The sequence below is a fragment of the Salvelinus fontinalis genome, chromosome 1, assembly GCF_029448725.1.
Source record: "Salvelinus fontinalis isolate EN_2023a chromosome 1, ASM2944872v1, whole genome shotgun sequence".
NCBI lineage: Eukaryota > Metazoa > Chordata > Actinopteri > Salmoniformes > Salmonidae > Salvelinus > Salvelinus fontinalis.
Window position 1 is genome coordinate 61,718,272 of NC_074665.1, and position 22,633 is coordinate 61,740,904.

The following is a 22,633-nucleotide window of genomic DNA, read 5'->3' on the forward strand; positions in this document are numbered from 1 at the left end:
TATGCTATTTTCCCCGCTGTTGACCAGTGTATGCTATTTCCCCTGCTGTTGACCAGTGTATGCTATTTCCCCCGCTGTTGAACAGTGTATGCTATTTCCCCTGCTGTTGACCAGTGTATGCTATTTCCCCTGCTGTTGACCAGTGTATGCTATTTCCCCTGCTGTTGACCAGTGTATGCTATTTCCCCTGCTGTTGACCAGTGTATGCTATTTCCCCCGCTGTTGACCAGTGTATGCTATTTCCCCCGCTGTTGACCAGTGTATGCTATTTCCCCTGCTGTTGACCAGTGTATGCTATTTCCCCTGCTGTTGACCAGTGTATGCTATTTCCCCCGCGGTTGAACAGTGTATGATATTTCCCCTGCTGTTGACCAGTGTATGCTATTTCCCCCGCTGTTGACCAGTGTATGCTATTTCCCCTGCTGTTGACCAGGCTCTATCGGAACTACAGTCTGCTTTCATTGTTTTACAGAAAACCTTTATTGACCTTAAATCACTATTGAATGCAGGTAAAAACGAAGTACATGTTGTTTTCTAGAGTGCATAAAAATGACGCTAATGATTTAAGCATATACTTTGGATGGTCCCCACATTGATCGTGCTCCTGCTGACAAATATCTGGGCATCTGGATAGACGATAAGATGTCTTTCAGAAAGCATATTGATGAGTTAAGAAGCTGAGGATAAAAATGGGCTTCTTCTATGGAAATAGGTCATGCCTATCACTAAATAGTAGAATGCAGATCATTCAGTCGACGTTTCTTCCGTTCCTAAACTATGGTGACTATTTGCACTCATCACTGCTCATCAGAAAGTAGGTTGGCCCTCTTTGATGTTGGGTAGGTCAAAACACTGCATTTTATTCATTTATGAAGCCCTATTGCGAAAACTCCCACATTACTTACCCATAGAAATACGAGTTACCATACTCACTCACAGGGATAGCTAACTCTGTTGCTACAGGGACTCTTTTGCTCACTCTCAGGGATAGCTAACTCTGTTGCTACAGGGACTCTTTTGCTCACTCTCAGGGATAGCTAACTCTGTTGCTACAGACTTAGAAAAAACAGCTTTTAATTCCTATGTACCCCATGTATGGAGCAATCTTCAGAGTTCCTTTAAACTAGATACATTGGTGCCTCACGAGCAGTTCAAAAGGTTGATCGAGGACCTCTGTTGAGGAAAGTGATTGTTTTTCTTGAGTGTCTGTGTTTTTGTATTCTCTTATATTTTGTAAAATGTGTGAAATTGTCAAATGCAGGGCTCCCTTGGTCTCAATTGGTCTCCCTTGGTGAGTGTGTTTGCACCGCTGTGAGGGATTTCCTGGAGACTCTCCCTCCCGACGCCAGAGGGGTACACTACGTACCTGGTTTGAGGAGTTATCGAGTTACTTTGGTCAACTCTGAGTTCAACTCGGGATGGTGGCTCACCTTTTAGCCAGGTACATTTCTATGGCAACGAATGCTTCAGAACTAACCTGCTCCAGGGCAGGTTAACTCAGAGTTAACTCCATATATACAGTATAAGTCCACAAACCCTCATTCAAGGGTTTTTCTTTATTTTTACTATTTTCTACAAATAATAGTTAAGACATCAACACTATGAAATAACACACATGGAATCATGTATTAACCCAAAAAGTGTTAAACAAATAAAAATGTATTTTAGATTATTCAAAGTAACCACCCTTTGCCTTGATGACAGCTTTGCACACTCTTGGCATTCTCTCAACCAGCTTCACCAGAAATGCTTTTCCAACAGTCTTGAAGAAGTTCCCACATATACTGAGGACTTGTTGGCTGCTTTTCCTTCACTCTGCGGTCCAACTCATCCCAAACCATCTCAATTGGGTTGAGGTTATCTAATTTGAATTCCATTCAACTCGTTGGCCTGGCCTATACTTGCATTGCTACGCTGATGATAGCCAACTGTTGCTATCCTTTCAGCTCTGTAGCACAATCGACTACTGTGGCTCTTTTTATCATTGAGTAGGCCTAGCTTATTACTTACCTGCTGAAATTGTCAGGTGATGAGTTTGTTGACGATGTACATAGGGTGCAGCAAGTGATAGGAGCCTGTCGTATGTTGCCGCTGGCATTCATAGGTAACGAGAACACAGTATGTGATTGTCTGCTCTCATCTCCCAAACGAGAATATGGTATTCTCCATTTTTATTTTTATTTTTTTAACTAGGCAAGTCAGTTGAGAACAATTCTTATTTTCAATGACGGCTTAGGAACAGTGGGTTAACTGCCTTGGTCAGGGGCAGAACAACAGATTTTTACCTTGTCAGCTTGGGGATTCAATCTTGCAACCTTTCGGTTACTAGTCCTACGCTCTAACCACTAGGCTACCTGCCTCTAACCACTAGGCTACCTGCCTCTGACCACTAGGCTACCTGCCTCTGACCACTAGGCTTCCTGCCTCTAACCACTAGGCTACCTGCTTCTAACCACTAGGCTACCTGCCTCTAACCCCTAGGCTACCTGCCTCTAACCCCTAGGCTACCTGCCACCCTCCATGTTGTTGTCTCTTACTGTTTACTTCCCTTAAGGCTCGCACAGAATATGGTTCTAGCGTTCGTCTGCCGATCGTTCAGCACGCTGTGTTTTAAAGACCACCCGCTGTAGATGTCTGACTGACACTATTTTCACCCACTAAATTCTCAGATTATGGCCGGCACTCTGTTCAGAGGTGCTAAGTACTCTCACCCAGCAAACGCTATTGGTGTGCCTGAGCCCTTAAGTAACTTATCCTCTGACTTCTTCTATTCAGGAGCAGGGCAGCACTAAAAAAGATTCGGAGCAAAGCAACTTCCTCCATGTTTGCTCGTTTATTCGAAGGATAGAATGTCATTCACTGTCATGTGACAATAGAATGCTGATGATGTCGTTTTTGTGTTTATTACTTTTGCTAACGACAACGACCAAGTTTGATTTCAGACAACAATACAATGTTCATAATGTACCTGCGACAACTGTCTACAGACATGTTGATAGACGGACTAAACCAGCCTTTAGGCATACACACAATATCTAATATTTCAGATGTGAGAATGTGGTTTGAAAATTATTTGGTTAGTGCTAAAGTCATATCCGTCTGTGTGTTTGAGTTATAGACTCTCTGCCATGGCTCTCTGGGGAGAGTGTATGTGTAGATATGGTTAATATTCTTTCCAATGTCATTATAGCTGGTAGTAGAGCTGACAGTCCAGTGAATAAGACAGGGACTGATCCTTTTCCTTCATGGTGCCCACTTCAAAGTCACTGCTCTAGGGTCAGATTGGCCTGGAATTGGGTCTCCCCTCACATATCTCTTCCCTCCCTTATAACTGATCCTGGATCAGCTTGGCCGAGGGATAAGAACGAGACTGAGATAAGCTTGACCTAATAAGCCAGGTTTGACCCTGGCCTGGCCCAGGCAGAACTTAAAGGTCCATCACTGACTGACCCGTTTGGGGGGCTGTCTGTCTGTTAGGGCGTGTCAGCCCTTTGAACTAGTTCACGGTATTATGATGGTAGACACAGTATACGTTACTACACTGACTCCAAGTTGACAAAAAAACTATATTAGTTAGGCTTTTATAAGATTAGATTCACAACTACTAATCAGAGAAAACATTCTAATTTGACCCTGTGAGTGAATCTATTATATTAGGCCTACATGTGGAGAAGCCACATACCTCTTCATGCTGTATGGTCTCTGTGCAGAAATGTTTTTTGTGAATGTTAGTATAGAATGATTAGTTGTCTCTTCATATGACACATGTTCTCATCCCTCTGTGAGACTGAGCTGAAAATCTATTCTCTTTGTCATCTTTTAAACGCAAGCACGCACATACACACCACAACCAAAGCTTCCTCCATGGCTCTGTCAGTTTGCCCCCATCATTACAGTATTCATCATTACGTTCACCTAAAAGCAAATAATCACTAGAGGCCTGTCACTGCGTGGCAGATGATCGATGGGCTTTGAGGGACGACCCAGCCATGTCCACTCATGAATTATGATAGACTCCCTCTATATGATGGACCATACGAAAGCTTTTCATCAGTAAGACACATGCACACATAGATACGCATGCATGCAAGCACCCAGGTGTGCGCACACACATACACACACAGGCACATAAGCACAAATACGCAAATACTTCCAGAAGGACAACCATCTCTGCAGCACTCTACCAATCAGGTCTTTATGGTAAAGTGGTCATACGGAAGCCGCTCCTCAGTAAAAGGCACATGACAGCCCACTTTGAGTTTGCCAAAAGGCACCTAAAGACTCTCTTATTAAACCAAGGTTGAACTCTTTGGCCTGATTACCAAGTGTCCTGTCTGGAGGAAACCTGGCACTATGCCTATGGTGAAGCATGGTGGTGGCAGCATCATGCTGTGGAGATGTTTTTCAGTGGCAGAGACAAGGAGACTAGTCAGGATCGAGGAAAAGATGAACGGAGCAAAGCACAGAGAGATCCTTGATGAAAACCTGCTCCAGAGCACTCAGGACCTCAGACTAGGGGTGAAGGTTCACCTTCCAACAGGACAGCGACCCTAAGCACACAGCCAAGACAATGGTTCACCTTCACCTTCACCTCTCCTAAGCACACAGCCAAGACAATGCAGGAGTGGCTTTGGGACAAGTCTCAATGTCCTTGAATGGCCCAGCCAGAGCCTTCACCTTCACCTTCCCTAAGCACACAGCCAAGACAATGCAGGAGTGGCTTTGGGACAAGTCTCAATGTCCTTGAGTGGCCCAGCCAGAGCCCGGAATTGAACCAGATCGAACATATCTGGAGAGACCTGAAAATAGCTGTGCAGCAACGCTCCCCATCCAACCTGACAGAGCTTGAGAGGATCTGCTGAGAAGAATGGGAGAAACTCCCCAAATACAGGTGTGCTAAGCTTTTAGCGTCATACCCATGAAGACTCGATGCTGTAATCGCTGCCAAAGGTGCTTCAATAAAGTACTGAGTAAAGGGTCTGAATACTTATGTAAATGTGATATTTCAGTTTTTTATTTGTAATACATTTGAAGATTATTTATTTTTTTCTTTGCCATTATGGGGTATTGTGTTTAGATTGATGAGGAAAAAATAAAATGTAATACATTTTTGAGTAAGGCTGTAACGCAACAAAATGTGGAAAAGTCAAGGGGTCGGAATACTTTTCCGAAGGCATTGTATATCCTGATACATAGTCACTTTACCCCTGCCTATATGTACTGTACAGTGGGATCTGAAATTATTGACACACTTGATTTAAGATGAGCAATAATGACTGCATAAAATAAATAATACAAACACTGAGTTATATTGTATGCTCATCAAAAATTGGGAAATTATATTATTTTATACTAATACAATTGTTCAGAGAAAAATATTTTGTTTAACACAAGTAATATTTTATTCTCAAAAATGTAGGGGTCAAACAATTTGACACCCCTAAATAGTCTTAAAAATAGTATTTGGTGCCATATTCATAGCACGCAATGATGACATCAAACATGTAACTCTACAAACTTGTTGGATGCATTTAAAGTTTGTTTTGGTTGTGTTTCAGAATTGAGAACAATTTTTATTTACAATGACAGCATTGGAACAGTGGGTTAACTGCCTTGTCCAGGGGCAGAACAACAGATTTCTACCTTGTCAGCTCGTGGATTCGATCTAGCAACCTTTCGGTTACCGGCACAACGCTCAACCACTAGCCTACCTGCCGCCCCGGCTAGCCTAGTGGTTAGAAATGAATGGTAAATAATTTATTGTGTCATTTTGGAGTCACTTGTATTGTAAATAAGAAATATAATATGTTTGTACATTAATGTGGATGCTAACACGATTACAGATAATTGTCACGTTCCTGACCTATTTATGTTAGTTTTTGTGTGTTAGTTGGTCAGGACGTGAGGTTGGGTGGGCATTCTATGTTATCTGTTTCTATGTTGGTTTCGGTTTGCCTGGTATGGCTCTTGATTAGAGGCAGGTGGTTTGCGTTTGCCTCTAATTAAGAGTCATATTTAGGTAGGGCATTCTCACTGTTTGTTTGTGGGTGATTGTCTCCTATGTCTGTATGTACGTTCGTATCACATGGGACTGTAGCGTTTGTTTGTTTGTTTGTTTGTTTCGTTTCGATGTCGTCCGTTTCCTGTACGTAAGTTTATGTTTAGTTATGTAAGTTTATGTTCAGGTTTCGTTCAACGTCGTTTTCTTGTTTTGTAGTTTGAAAGTGTTTTGTTTCGTTTCGTGTTGCCATCATCGTTGTTAAATAAAGATGGCTTATTTCCCAAAGCCTGCGTTTTGGTCTGAGGATCCTTCTCTCCTCACCTCATCCGAGGATGAGGAGAGCGTCACCCGTTACAGAATCACCCACCAACACGCTAAGACCAAGCGGCAAGGGAAAACGAAACGGAGTAAGGGACAGGAGAGAAAGGAGCAATGGACATGGGACGAGGTTTTGGATGGAAAGGGTTGCTACACTTGGGAGGAGATCCTAGCTGGTAGAGATCGCCTCCCATGGGAACAGCTGGAGGCACTGAGGAGAGCGGAGGCTACCGGAGAGAGGAACCGGAGCTATGAGGGAACGCGTCTGGCACGGAAGCCGAAAAAGCCCGTAAGTAATTCCCAAAAATTTCTTGGGGGGGGGCTAGGAGGTGGTGGGCCAAGGGCAGGTAGGAGACCTGCGCCCACTTCCCAGGCTTACCGTGGAGAGCGGGAGTACGGGCAGGCGCCGTGTTACGCAGTAGAGCGCACGGTGTCTCCTGTACGAGTGCATAGCCCAGTGCGGGTTATTCCACCTCCCCGCACTGGTAGGGCTAGATTGAGTATTGAGCCAGGTGTCATGAGGCCGGCTCAACGCGTCTGGTCTCCAGTGCGTCTCCTCGGGCCGGCATACATGGCACCTGCCTTACGCATGGTTTCCCCGGTTCGCCTACATAGCCCGGTGCGGGTTATTCCACCTCCCCGCATTGGTCGGGCAACCGGGAGTATTCAACCAGGTAAGGTTGGGCAAGCTCAATGCTCAAGAGTGCCAGTACGCCTCCACGGTCCGGTATTTCCGGCACCACCTCCCCGCCCCAGCCTAGTACCTACAGTGTATACACTACGCACTAGGCTACCAGTGCGTATCCTGAGCCCTGTTCCTCCTCCACGCACTCTCCCTGTAGTGCGTGTATCTAGCCCGGTGCCTCCAGTTCTGGCCCCACGCACTAAGCTACCAGTGCGTCTCCAGAGCCCTGTACACACTGTATATTCTCCCCCTACTAATCCTGATGTGCTTGTCCTCAGCCCGGCGTCACCAGTGCCGGTACCACGCATCAGGGATAGAGTAGGCTTTGAGAATACAGTGTGCCCTGTTCCTGCTCCCCGCACTAGTAGGAAGGTGCTTGTCATTAGCACGGTGCCTCCAGTTCCGGCACCACGCACCAGGTCTACAGTGCGCCATATCCGGCCAGAGCCATCCGTCTCCCCAGCGCCATCTGAGCCATCCGTCTCCCCAGCGCCATCTGAGCCATCCGTCTCCCCAGCGCCATCTGAGCCATCCGTCTCCCCAGCGCCATCTGAGCCATCCGTCTCCCCAGCGCCATCTGAGCCATCCGTCTCCCCAGCGCCGTCTGAGCCATCCGTCTGCCAGGAGCCTGCAAAGCCGCCCGTCTGCCATGAGCCTGCAAAGCCGCCCGTCTGCCATGAGCCTACAGAGCCGTCAGCCAGACAGGAGCCGCTAGAGCCGTCAGCCAGACAGGAGCCGCTAGAGCCGTCAGCCAGACAGGAGCCGCCAGAGCCGTCAGCCAGACAGGATCCGCCAGAGCCGCCAGCCAGACAGGATCTGCCAGAGCCGCCAACCAGACAGGATCTGCCAGAGCCGCCAACCAGACAGGATCTGCCAGAGCCGCCAACCAGACAGGATCTGCCAGAGCCGCCAACCAGACAGGATCTGCCAGAGCCGCCAACCAGACAGGATCTGCCAGAGCCGCCAACCAGACAGGATCTGCCAGAGCCGCCAACCAGACAGGATCTGCCAGAGCCGCCAACCAGACAGGATCTGCCAGAGCCGCCAACCAGACATGAGCAGCCAGAGCCGCCAGAGCGCCATGAGCAGCCAGAGCCGTCAGAGCGCCATGAGCAGCCAGAGCCGTCAGAGCGCCATGAGCGTCGAGAGCCGTCAGCCTGCCATGAGCGTCGAGAGCCGTCAGCCTGCCATGAGCGTCGAGAGCCGTCAGCCTTTCATGAGCGTCGAGAGCCGTCAGCCTGCCATGAGCGTCGAGAGCCGTCAGCCAGCCATGAGCATCGAGAGTCGTCAGTCAGCCATGAGCTGCCCTTCAGCCTGAAAAGGCTAGATACCCAGAACTGCCCATCAGTCCGGAGCTGTCTCTCTGTCCGGAGCTGCCTTTCAGTCCGGAGTTGCCCCTCTATCCTGATCTCCCTCTCTATCTTTATCTACCTCTATAGTCTTATCTATCCCTCTGTCTTGGTTTATCTCTCTGTCCCGGTATTGTCATTATTAGATATGTTATTAGGAGGATTTTGTGGGGGAAGTAAGAGGGTGGACATTCTTGAAGGGAGGGGGCTAGGATGGATTATGGTGGGGTGGGAACCGCGCCCGGAGCCTGAGCCACCACCGTGGTTAGATGCCCACCCAGACCCTCCCCTAGACTTTGTGCTGGTGCGTCCGGAGTTCGCACCTTGTGGGGGGGGTACTGTCACGTTCCTGACCTATTTATGTTAGTTTTTGTGTGTTAGTTGGTCAGGACGTGAGGTTGGGTGGGCATTCTATGTTATCTGTTTCTATGTTGGTTTCGGTTTGCCTGGTATGGCTCTTGATTAGAGGCAGGTGGTTTGCGTTTGCCTCTAATTAAGAGTCATATTTAGGTAGGGCATTCTCACTGTTTGTTTGTGGGTGATTGTCTCCTATGTCTGTATGTACGTTCGTATCACATGGGACTGTAGCGTTTGTTTGTTTGTTTGTTTGTTTCGTTTCGATGTCGTCCGTTTCCTGTACGTAAGTTTATGTTTAGTTATGTAAGTTTATGTTCAGGTTTCGTTCAACGTCGTTTTCTTGTTTTGTAGTTTGAAAGTGTTTTGTTTCGTTTCGTGTTGCCATCATCGTTGTTAAATAAAGATGGCTTATTTCCCAAAGCCTGCGTTTTGGTCTGAGGATCCTTCTCTCCTCACCTCATCCGAGGATGAGGAGAGCGTCACCCGTTACAATAATCCTGAATGAATTGTGAATAATGATGAGTGAGAAAGTTACAGAGGGTAAAGAACATACCCCCAAGATGGCCTCTCACCATTACAATAACAGGGGAGGTTAGCATGTCTTGGGGGGTCCGTGGGTGACTTTTAACCGCCCAAAAAATGTGTTCCTCATGTCTCAAGGTCTCATGTCTCATTTTTCGCAAGAAGTTTGTTCCAAGTCGGATGTTTGGGTCTATATTTCTTGAATATAAATCTAAATTGTATAAATTCAAATGTCCAATTTGGGTGCAATCAATTTACTTAATTTCCCAGAAATCCTCTTTCTTGTGCTTTTTGAGGTGTAACGACCCCATCTTTATCAAGGATGTCAATAATTTCAGACCCCACCGTGCATATCTACCTCAGTTGGTATGGTACCTCTTCTATATAGCTTCATTCCTTTGTGTTTTATTTCTCAGGTGTTTTTTTATTTGTTCTTATTTAACTCTGCATCGTTGGGAAAGATCTTGTAAGTAAGCATTTCACTGTAAGGACTACACCAGTTGTATTCGGCGCATATGACAAATACAATTGGAATTGATTTGAGCTGTTGTTGTGGTGTGAAGTTTAGATCTGTTGTCTAATAGCAAAGCCCTATCTTACTATACCGATTGCTGTACTGTAAACTACCTGCTTTAATCACAGGATATTCAATTGTTCCCAGAGTGACGTGATCGCCCAATGAAGCCTAATCGACTTGTCAGTCTGATGGACAGATGGACGTTTCCCTTCCTTCCTATTTCCTCTCCCAGACATGTCTGTCCATTTCTCTCCATTCACTTTTCTTATTAAGTTTATTAAAGCCTGTCCGGATCCTACTTTTTCCCAGCCCCACTCCCTTCTCCCATTCATTACTCTGCCTTATCATGGCAGGCCATCTGAAGTGTGCTGCGGCTAGTCCATTATGCACGTATGAAGGCCATCACGGCCCCAGTATTGGCCAATTCATCAAACATGTATCTGTTGCCCTGTGTGTCAATTTGCCTGTCGCTCTCCAGTCTGCTGCCTTATTACTGGAATAAAAACATTACTTCTCCAGTCTGCGGCCATATTACTGGAATAAAAACCTTACTTCTCCAGTCTGCAGACTTATTACTGGAATAAAAACATTACTTCTCCAGTCCAAGGCCTTATTACTGGAATATAAACATTACTTCTCCAGTCTGCAGACTTATTACTGGAATAAAAACATTACTTCTCCAGTCCAAGGCCTTATTACTGGAATAAAAACATTACTTCTCCAGCCCAAGGCCTTATTACTGGAATATAAACATTACTTCTCCAGTCTGCAGACTTATTACTGGAATATAAACATTACTTCTCCAGTCCAAGGCCTTATTACTGGAATAAAAACATTACTTCTCCAGTCCAAGGCCTTATTACTGGAATAAAAACATTACTTCTCCAGTCCAAGGCCTTATTACTGGAATATAAACATTACTTCTCCAGTCTGCACCCTTATTACTGGAATTTAAACATTACTTCTCCAGTCTGCAGACTTATTACTGGAATATAAACATTACTTCTCCAGTCTGCACCCTTATTACTGGAATAAAAACATTACTTCTCCAGTCTGCGGCCATATTACTGGAATAAAAACATTACTTCTCCAGTCTGCAGACTTATTACTGGAATAAAAACATTACTTCTCCAGTCCAAGGCCTTATTACTGGAATAAAAACATTACTTCTCCAGTCTGCAGCCTTATTACTGGAATAAAAACATTACTTCTCCAGTCTGCAGACTTATTACTGGAATAAAAACATTACTTCTCCAGTCCAAGGCCTTATTACTGGAATAAAAACATTACTTCTCCAGTCTGTGGCCTTATTACTGGGATAAAAACATTACTTCTCCAATCCAAAGCCTTATTACTGGAATAAAAACATTTATTCTCCAGTCTGCACCCTTAATACTGGAATATAAACATTACTTCTCCAGTCTGTAGACTTATTACTGGAATAAAAACATTACTTCTCCAGTCCAAGGCCTTATTACTGGAATAAAAACATTACTTCTCCAGTCTGCAGACTTATTATTGGAATAAAAAGATTACTTCTCCAGTCTGCAGACTTATTACTGGAATAAAACATTACTTCTCCAATCCAAGGCCTTATTACTGGAATAAAAACATTACTTCTCCAATCCAAAGGCTTATTACAGGAATAAAAACATTACTTCTCCAGTCTGCAGCCTTGTTACTGGAATAAAAACATTACTTCTCCAATCCAAAGCCTTATTACAGGAATAAAAACATTACTTCTCCAGTCTGCAGCCTTATTACAGGAATAAAAACATTACTTATCCAGTCCAAGGCCATATTACTGGAATAAAAACATTACTTCTCCAGTCTCCAGCCTTATTACTGGAATAAAAACATTACTTCTCCAGTCCAAGGCCTTATTACTGGAAAAAAAACATTACTTCTCCAGTCTGCACCCTTATTACTGGAATATAAACATTTCTTCTCCAGCCCAAGGCCTTATTACTGGAATAAAAACATTTCTTCTCCAGTCTGCAGACTTATTACTGGAATATAAACATTACTTCTCCAGTCTGCAGACGTATTACTGGAATATAAACATTACTTCTCCAGTCCAAGGCCATATTACTGGAAGAAAAACATTACTTCTCCAGTCTGCACCCTTATTACTGTAATATAAACATTACTTCTCCAGTCTGCAGACTTATTACTGGAATATAAACATTACTTCTCCAGTCCAAGGCCTTATTACTGGAATATAAACATTACTTCTCCAGTCTGCAGACTTATTACTGGAATATAAACATTACTTCTCCAGTCCAAGGCCATATTACTGGAATAAAAACATTACTTCTCCAGTCTGCACCCTTATTACTGGAATATAAACATTACTTATCCAGTCCAAGGCCTTATTACTGGAATAAAAACATTACTTCTCCAGTCTGCAGACTTATTACTGGAATATAAACATTACTTCTCCAGTCCAAGGCCTTATTACTGGAATAAAAACATTACTTCTCCAGTCTGCACCCTTATTACTGGAATATAAACATTACTTCTCCAGTCTGCAGACTTATTACTGGAATATAAACATTTCTTCTCCAGTCCAAGGCCTTATTACTGGAATATAAACATTACTTCTCCAGTCTGCAGACGTATTACTGGAATATAAACATTACTTCTCCAGTCCAAGGCCATATTACTGGAAGAAAAACATTACTCCTCCAGTCTGCACCCTTATTACTGTAATATAAACATTACTTCTCCAGTCTGCAGACTTATTACTGGAATATAAACATTACTTCTCCAGTCCAAGGCCTTATTACTGGAATATAAACATTACTTCTCCAGTCTGCAGACTTATTACTGGAATATAAACATTACTTCTCCAGTCCAAGGCCATATTACTGGAATAAAAACATTACTTCTCCAGTCTGCACCCTTATTACTGGAATATAAACATTACTTCTCCAGTCCAAGGCCTTATTACTGGAATAAAAACATTACTTCTCCAGTCTGCAGACTTATTACTGGAATATAAACATTACTTCTCCAGTCCAAGGCCTTATTACTGGAATAAAAACATTACTTCTCCAGTCCAAGGCCTTATTACTGGAATATAAACATTACTTCTCCAGTCCAAGGCCTTATTACTGGAATAAAAGCATTACTTCTCCAGTCTGCATCCTTATTACTGGAATATAAACATTACTTCTCCAGTCCAAGGCCTTATTACTGGAATAAAAACATTACTTCTCCAGTCCAAGGCCTTATTACTGGAATATAAACATTCCTTCTCCAGTCCAAGGCCTTATTACTGGAATAAAAACATTACTTCTCCAGTCCAAGGCCTTATTACTGGAATATAAACATTACTTCTCCAGTCCAAGGCCTTATTACTGGAATATAAACATTACTTCTCCAGTCTGCAGACTTATTACTGGAATATAAACATTACTTCTCCAGTCCAAGGCCATATTACTGGAATAAAAACATTACTTCTCCAGTCTGCACCCTTATTACTGGAATATAAACATTACTTCTCCAGTCCAAGGCCTTATTACTGGAATAAAAACATTACTTCTCCAGTCTGCAGACTTATTACTGGAATATAAACATTACTTCTCCAGTCCAAGGCCTTATTACTGGAATAAAAACATTACTTCTCCAGTCCAAGGCCTTATTACTGGAATATAAACATTACTTCTCCAGTCCAAGGCCTTATTACTGGAATAAAAGCATTACTTCTCCAGTCTGCATCCTTATTACTGGAATATAAACATTACTTCTCCAGTCCAAGGCCTTATTACTGGAATAAAAACATTACTTCTCCAGTCCAAGGCCTTATTACTGGAATATAAACATTCCTTCTCCAGTCCAAGGCCTTATTACTGGAATAAAAACATTACTTCTCCAGTCCAAGGCCTTATTACTGGAATATAAACATTACTTCTCCAGTCCAAGGCCTTATTACTGGAATATAAACATTACTTCTCCAGTCTGCAGACTTATTACTGGAATATAAACATTACTTCTCCAGTCCAAGGCCTTATTACTGGAATAAAAACATTACTTCTCCAGTCCAAGGCCTTATTACTGGAATATAAACATTACTTCTCCAGTCTGCACCCTTATTACTGGAATTTAAACATTACTTCTCCAGTCTGCAGACTTATTACTGGAATATAAACATTACTTCTCCAGTCTGCAGCCTTATTACTGGAATAAAAACATTACTTCTCCAGTCTGCGGCCATATTACTGGAATAAAAACATTACTTCTCCAGTCCAAGGCCTTATTACTGGAATAAAAACATTACTTCTCCAGTCTGCAGCCTTATTACTGGAATAAAAACATTACTTCTCCAGTCTGCAGACTTATTACTGGAATAAAAACATTACTTCTCCAGTCCAAGGCCTTATTACTGGAATAAAAACATTACTTCTCCAGTCCAAGGCCTTATTACTGGAATAAAAACATTACTTCTCCAGTCTGTGGCCTTATTACTGGGATAAAAACATTACTTCTCTAATCCAAAGCCTTATTACTGGAATAAAAACATTTATTCTCCAGTCTGCACCCTTAATACTGGAATATAAACATTACTTCTCCAGTCTGTAGACTTATTACTGGAATAAAAACATTACTTCTCCAGTCCAAGGCCTTATTACTGGAATAAAAACATTACTTCTCCAGTCTGCAGACTTATTATTGGAATAAAAAGATTACTTCTCCAGTCTGCAGACTTATTACTGGAATAAAACATTACTTCTCCAATCCAATGCCTTATTACTGGAATAAAAACATTACTTCTCCAATCCAAAGGCTTATTACAGGAATAAAAACATTACTTCTCCAGTCTGCAGCCTTGTTACTGGAATAAAAACATTACTTCTCCAATCCAAAGCCTTATTACAGGAATAAAAACATTACTTCTCCAGCCTGCAGCCTTATTACAGGAATAAAAACATTACTTATCCAGTCCAAGGCCATATTACTGGAATAAAAACATTACTTCTCCAGTCTCCAGCCTTATTACTGGAATAAAAACATTACTTCTCCAGTCCAAGGCCTTATTACAGGAAAAAAAACATTACTTCTCCAGTCTGCACCCTTATTACTGGAATATAAACATTTCTTCTCCAGCCCAAGGCCTTATTACTGGAATAAAAACATTTCTTCTCCAGCCCAAGGCCTTATTACTGGAATATAAACATTACTTCTCCAATCTGCACCCTTATTACTGGAATATAAACATTTCTTCTCCAGTCTGCAGACTTATTACTGGAATATAAACATTACTTTTCCAGTCTGCAGACTTATTACTGGAATATAAACATTACTTCTCCAGTCCAAGGCCTTATTACTGGAATAAAAGCATTACTTCTCCAGTCTGCACCCTTATTACTGGAATATAAACATTACTTCTCCAGTCCAAGGCCTTATTACTGGAATAAAAACATTACTTCTCCAGTCCAAGGCCTTATTACTGGAATAAAAACATTACTTCTCCAGTCCAAGGCCTTATTACTGGAAAAAAAACATTACTTCTCCAGTCTGCACCCTTATTACTGGAATATAAACATTTCTTCTCCAGCCCAAGGCCTTATTACTGGAATAAAAACATTTCTTCTCCAGCCCAAGGCCTTATTACTGGAATATAAACATTACTTCTCCAATCTGCACCCTTATTACTGGAATATAAACATTTCTTCTCCAGTCTGCAGACTTATTACTGGAATATAAACATTACTTCTCCAGTCTGCAGACTCATTACTGGAATATAAACATTACTTCTCCAGTCCAAGGCCTTATTACTGGAATAAAAACATTACTTCTCCAGTCTGCACCCTTATTACTGGAATATAAACATTACTTCTCCAGTCTGCAGACTTATTACTGGAATATAAACATTTCTTCTCCAGTCCAAGGCCTTATTACTGGAATATAAACATTACTTCTCCAGTCTGCAGACGTATTACTGGAATATAAACATTACTTCTCCAGTCCAAGGCCATATTACTGGAATAAAAACATTACTTCTCCAGTCTGCACCCTTATTACTGGAATATAAACATTACTTCTCCAGTCTGCAGACTTATTACTGGAATATAAACATTACTTCTCCAGTCCAAGCCTTATTACTGGAATATAAACATTACTTATCCAGTGTGCAGACTTATTACTGGAATATTGTCACGTTCCTGACCTATTTCTGTTAGTTTGTTATATGTGTTAGTTGGTCAGGACGTGAGTTTGGGTGGGCATTCTATGTTTTCTGTTTCTGTGTTGGTTTATTGGGTTGCCTGGTATGGCTCTTAATTAGAGGCAGGTGTTTGGCGTTCCTCTAATTAAGAGTCATATTTAGGTAGGCGTTTTCACAGTGTTCGTTGTGGGTGATTGTCTTCCGTGTCTGTGTCTGTACACCACGCGGGACTGTTTACGGTTTGTTCGGTTTGTGTAGCCTATGTTTCCTATTCGTGCGTTTTTCTTGTTTTATGTAAGTACGTCGTCTAGGTCTGTCTACACCGTTTGTTGTTTTTGTTAGTTTAGTCAAGTTCGTGTTTTCGTTAATAACATATGTCATTTCACTACGCTGCGCCTTGGTTCCCTCAATACTCCTCCTCTTCAGATGAAGAGGAGGAGGACTGCCGTTACAAATATAAACATTACTTCTCCAGTCCAAGGCCATATTACTGGAATAAAAACATTACTTCTCCAGTCTGCACCCTTATTACTGGAATATAAACATTACTTCTCCAGTCCAAGGCCTTATTACTGGAATATAAACATTACTTCTCCAGTCTGCAGACTTATTACTGGAATATAAACATTACTTCTCCAGTCCAAGGCCTTATTACTGGAATAAAAACATTACTTCTCCAGTCTGCAGACTTATTACTGGAATATAAACATTACTTCTCCAGTCCAAGGCCTTATTACTGGAATAAAAACATTACTTCTCCAGTCCAAGGCCTTATTACTGGAATATAAACATTACTTCTCCAGTCCAAGGCCTTATTACTGGAATAAAAGCATTACTTCTCCAGTCTGCACCCTTATTACTGGAATATAAACATTACTTCTCCAGTCCAAGGCCTTATTACTGGAATAAAAACATTACTTCTCCAGTCCAAGGCCTTATTACTGGAATATAAACATTACTTCTCCAGTCCAAGGCCGTATTACTGGAATAAAAACATTACTTCTCCAGTCCAAGGCCTTATTACTGGAATATAAACATTACTTCTCCAGTCCAAGGCCTTATTACTGGAATATAAACATTACTTCTCCAGTCTGCAGACTTATTACTGGAATATAAACATTACTTCTCCAGTCCAAGGCCTTATTACTGGAATACAAACATTACTTCTCCAGTCCAAGGCCTTATTAATGGAATACAAACATTACTTCTCCAGTCCAAGGCCTTATTACTGGAATATAAACATTACTTCTCCGGTCCATGGCCTTATTACTGGAATAAAAACATTACTTCTCCAGAATCACCTCCACCAAGAATATATTTGAAGTCACACAAGCCATTTAATGTTAAAACAAAGCCTAAGGCTTTTGCCTCTTGCCTTTTCAAGGTTCTCCTATTCCCCCCCCCCCTACTCAAACAGACCAGAGGTCTGAAAATATCTATCTGGTTCTCTGCAGATTGTTTCAGCTGCTAAAGTGAATACAGAGCTTCCTCCATAACTGTGGGGATTGTTCTGTGTCTGTTGTTGTGACTGTTCTTTGTTAGGAGGGCCCTGAGATATATTTGGATGCTATCAGGCTTGTGGAATGGCTATACGGTATATGGTAGTTGCTAGTTCAAGATGGGGGCCCTTCAGCTGTTAGGATATAGCTGCTGTCTCAGTTGACCTCTAGTCCTAAACACTACTAAAAGGTCAACTGGGATTTGTTCTGACATAGTGCTGCCTCACAGATGTAGAAGATAGATCTGAGGCTACCATCCTCCTCTCATTCGTTACTTAAAGACATCTGACATGAGACGGACCCACGCCATTGGTCGGAGTGACTGATATTTTAAGCCAATAATCACAGAGGGTTTTCTTCCCTCTGCCGGGCTGTCAGTGGTGGTTTATCAATCAATGTGTCTGCATTAGTATTAGACTAACGATCTGGCTCTGTCGGTACCTCTGGGTCACGGGTGTGTCTCCTCTTCTGTCTCCTTGTCTGGCCTCTTGTCTCCTCTCATGTCTCCTTGTTTGGCCACCTGTCTCCTCTCATGTCTCCTTGTTTGGCCTCCTTTCTCTCCAATTTCCATTAATCTCATTTCCTTTCCTTTTTTCTCCTCTTTCCTTTCCTCTCGTGTGTGTGTGTGTGTTCGTGCGTGCATGCATGCGTGTGGCGTGTGGCGCGTGCGTGCGTGCGATGTTTTGCACATGTGTGTGTTTTCCATTTTACCCAGCCACAGGCGCTTTGGGACACAGTTCAATTATGCTCATTATATTTTTTGAAAACAAAAGAGAGCTCCTCATGTTTGTAACTAAAGCACTTTTACTGCAGCGCTTTCACTCTGTTAGTTCTGCAACTCCGTATTAAAACTAGGCTCTTATAAAGGTAATGAAACCAAAGGTCGGTGTTAGGGAAATCTGCAGAGAGCGCCAGGGAAAGCTGGAGACAATTAAAGTCCAATCCCCCTACTGTATCCCCCCTACACACACACACACACACACACACACACACACACACACACACACACACACACACACACACACACACACACACACACACACACACACACACACACACACACACACACACACACACACACACACACACACACACACACACACACACACACACACACACACATACAGAGAGAGAGAGAGAGAGAGCAGGATGGGGTTTGGTAGCTGTGCTGTGCCGGGCCCTGTTCTCCCCTAGCTGTGAATTTAGTTGATTAGATCTGCTGGTGCACACAGCAGTGGTGACATGAAAACAACAATTAATAAGCCTTCCCTCTGCGCCATGCGGCTTCTTTTAACCAAGCAGTTAATAATGCAGCCCAGAGGACTACAGGCCCTATCGTGTCATACAAACACACGCAGGTATGCATGCATTAACACACACTGTATGTACAGTATATGAGGGGGATTTCAATAGGAGTACTGTCTCAGGTTCTACGGTCTTTGTCCATCTTCATGTCTTGCCTTTTTACATTTATCATCTTATGTTCCTCGTTTCCCTTTTCTTTTCCCTTACGGTCAGTTGGAATGTGTTCTCTCTTTCCCCCCCTCTTGCTATCCATTTGCAGGTTGACGTGATGAAACGGTTATGTTTACATCGAGTAAGTCACAGACAGTGTATAATGACAGTGACACTAGCCAGATCAGAGAGTGTATTAGTTGAGACTGGGCCTGGGCAGTGTTCTCAGGCTGACTGTATGAACCAGAAGGGTGTGTTAATATCGCCTCATTGTTTACCTTTTTATTTTTCACATTGGATGAAAATAATATTATCGTGGTTGAAGCATGTGTCTTGTTGATTTATTTTTGTAAATAATAGAAATGACAGTCATGAGTCAGAAAATAGTCCTATCAGAATGCTCCAGTCAGCCAGGTCCTGGCCATTCCAGTCAATGAATGGCTCCATTATTTCATGCTGACAGTGTAGCCTGAACACATGATGGACATAAACAAATTGGGAATTTATGTTATTTTATACTAATACAATTGTTCAGAGAAAGAGATTTTGTTTAACAAGTAATATATTTTTTCTCTCAAAAAGTTAGGGGTGTATTGTTGACACGCCTAAAGACTACATCAAGTGTGTGACTCTACAAACTTGTTGGATGGATTTGCAGTTAGTTTTGGTTGCGTTTCAGATGATGTTGTTCCCAATAGAAATCAATGGTAAATAATGTATTGTGTCATTTTGGAGTCACTTTTATTATAAATAAGAGTAGAATATGTTTCTAATCACTTGTACATTAATGTGGATGCTACCATGATTACAGATAATCCTGAATGAATCGTGAATAATGATGAGTGAGAAAGTTACAGAGGGTAAAGACCATACTCTCAAGATGGCCTCTCACCATTACAATAACAGGGGAGCTTAGCATGTCTTGGGGGGTCCGTGGGTGACGTTTAACCGCTAAAAATGTGTTCTTCATATCTTACTCATTGTTAGGAAGAAGTGTGGTCCAAGTCGCATGTTGGGTGCTATATATATATTGAATATAATCTGAATCCTATACATTTAAATGTCTAATTTGGGGGAAATCAATTTGCTTAATTTCTTAATTTTTTTCTTAATTTCACATAGTGGAAATGACAGTGGGTCTAGTATGAGGGATTATGCTGTTTGAACTTCGGTGGCGCAGTGTTCTGAGCAGTTCACACCAGGTGCTTTCTTTTGTGAGCGACGAGGAAGCCATGTAGCCTATTGACTTTCACCGCCCTTTTCAAACGTCTGAAATCAAATTTATTTGATTTATTTGACTAGTTTTTTTCTAGTGGTCACACTGATTATACAACACACACATGGCTTTGTACACCTTCAACAAGGCTTGAAGTGTGCAAGGCCCCAACATTATCCTGAGTATTGCTCTCAATCATCTTTATGCTTAGTGTGTGATGTGGGTGTGCTTGTGTGCATAAGAGAAACGTGTGATTGCATCAACGGATACAAATAGTCCCCCAAAATATTTTTACTAAAATGCTTTGGTGTTAAAACCTTTACACCAAGGTTCACAGTTTGCAAAAAAGTTTCCCTTTCCATTCCATCTGTGATTGCCGAGTACGTATTCTACTGGTTGGGCTGTGAAGATGATGGATGACAAGTTAAATTTGTGTCCGGGGAGTGAAGGTGAAGTGTGACAGAGTGATTTGTCTTGGGAATGGAGGGTTAGGGTCAGGCCAAAGCGGGCGCCTCCAGGCACAAGACATTGACAAATTCATCCTGCCCGCCGCATTTCTGAAGCCTTTTGTTTTGAATCCTGGCTACTGACTGGTGACCCCCATCCCTCATCCTGCCAGCGTAGAAGGAAGCCCGTCGCGGCTGAGTCCCGGGTCCAGGCCATGCCAGGGGAACTCAGCACCACTAATTCACGCCATTCAACCCTCTGACAGGCCCCTACCCAAACTCTCCCTGCCTCTCCAGACGCATGAAAAGAGGGAGGCAGAAATATAAATTTCTGCACGTAATGGCCGTCTGCACAGTCTTATGGCCGTATCATTTTTCTTTCTCTCTCGCTCGCTCTCTCTCGCTCTCTCTCTCTCTCGCTCTCTCTCACTCTCTCTCTCTCTCTCTCTCTCTCTCTCTCTCTCTCTCTCTCTCTCTCTCTCTCTCTCTCTCTCTCTCTCTCTCTCTCTCTCTCTCTCTCTCTCTCTCTCTCTCTCTCTCTCTCTCTCGCCTTATCATTGCAGGTCACTGGCGGGCCTCAAAGCGTTCACTGGGCTGAAAGAACTGGTCGTCGACAACAATCTGCTCGGAAATGACCTCCAGTTGCCCAGGTTACCCACCCTCCACACCCTGACACTCAATAAGAACCAAATATCCTTTCAAGCAGAGCAGCACTCACTATCTGCCTCTCATTCTTCAGCATGGGCTAAGGCTATAGGGCACAAGCCATTGTGTCTTTGCTGTTTGTTGTGCTTCTATATCTCTGATTTGAGTCTTTATCTCTGTGTTCTCAAACTCTGTGGAAGTCTCTAATAGTGTGTTTGTAGTGAGTGTAAATGCAGTGCTACAAAGGCATCTGGGTCTTTGTGCTGTAGTTTCGACCCCACAGACAAGTTTCTAAGCCACGGGGACCTCTAGTGGAGACAGGAATAAAAGCCAGTAGAGGCTGTGTTGATATGTTGAGGAAGAAACGGGAAATGGAGAAACGTCTGAACCTACCAAATGCTTTGAGAAAGAGCACTTTAAATATATATTAGATGTATAACCAATTATGAACATTGACAAATGAACCACTAGTGTAATATCTCATGGAGTGTAGTAGTGGGAAAAACTGAAAACCTCCTAACAAAATAACATGAATATGTTAAAAAATAGGGACACACGAACGTTTACCACCTGAAAACAAAACATGCAGTCATTAATTTTATGCTATAAATTGCCAGTAACATGTATCTATTGCAATTGCAGAGATGATAATTCAACAACTACATGTAGTTTCCTCCTTGAATAGGAAACCAGGTTAACCGTAAGCACTCAAACCCAAACACTGCGCCACTACTTATGATCAGACGGAAAATATGTTTCAACTTCCTCCTTTAGTGTTAAGAACCCAGTCTATCTATGTGTCCTTGTCCCCCATGGTAGCCTCTCCCTAGTAGATCCATCTACAGGGTAATGATGCAAAACCACACCTCCCGTGTCAACATTAAAACTGGGGCTCCTAGAAGTGTGTGTCAGCGGCTCTGAAGCCTGAGTCAGGTTGTGAAGTGGCCTGCACATGCTAATGGCCCAATTAGACCACATCCTGATGTGGAGCTGTGCCATTTTACACACTCCACCACTGCATTAGTGTGCTTGTATTTTGACACTTTGGGGCTCAATTTTCCAATGAAGTGAATGTATTAGTGATGAATGTGTCCTGTTTGGGAGGCTGGTTGCTTTTTTTTCCACGTTTGGGGGGGAACTTTTTTTCCCCGTCAGCTACGGCTCTGGAATCACGGACCGTTTGAACCACAGGGCATCCATCATTTACCCGGCCACCTAGGAGAGAGGGGGGGAGAGAAGGAGAAGAAGAAAAGGAGAGAGAGAGGAAGAAAGAGAGGAGGGTGGAAAGAGAGAGAGAGAAAATACAGAGAACAGGGAACTAAACAGGAAAATATATGCCAAACTCTGAGCCTTAAATTGAGCCTTTCTGTCTGCTCCCTCACACAACAACACGATGCCTATGACTGGCCCTCTGAAGGCCGTCGTGAATTTCATAGTGGTGTGTGTGGGAGGGA

At 42.7% G+C, this 22,633-nt stretch overlaps 1 protein-coding gene across 1 annotated transcript in view; it reads left to right on the forward strand.

The window, feature by feature from the left end:
- The window catches only part of LOC129859207 (leucine-rich melanocyte differentiation-associated protein-like), a 406,590-nt gene that overhangs the window by 274,149 nt on the left and 109,808 nt on the right, over positions 1-22,633 (forward strand). The window contains exon 3 of the mRNA XM_055928694.1: positions 21,098-21,224. Within this exon, the coding sequence (XP_055784669.1) occupies positions 21,098-21,224 (127 nt within the window). The remainder of the gene's footprint in view (positions 1-21,097; positions 21,225-22,633) is intronic.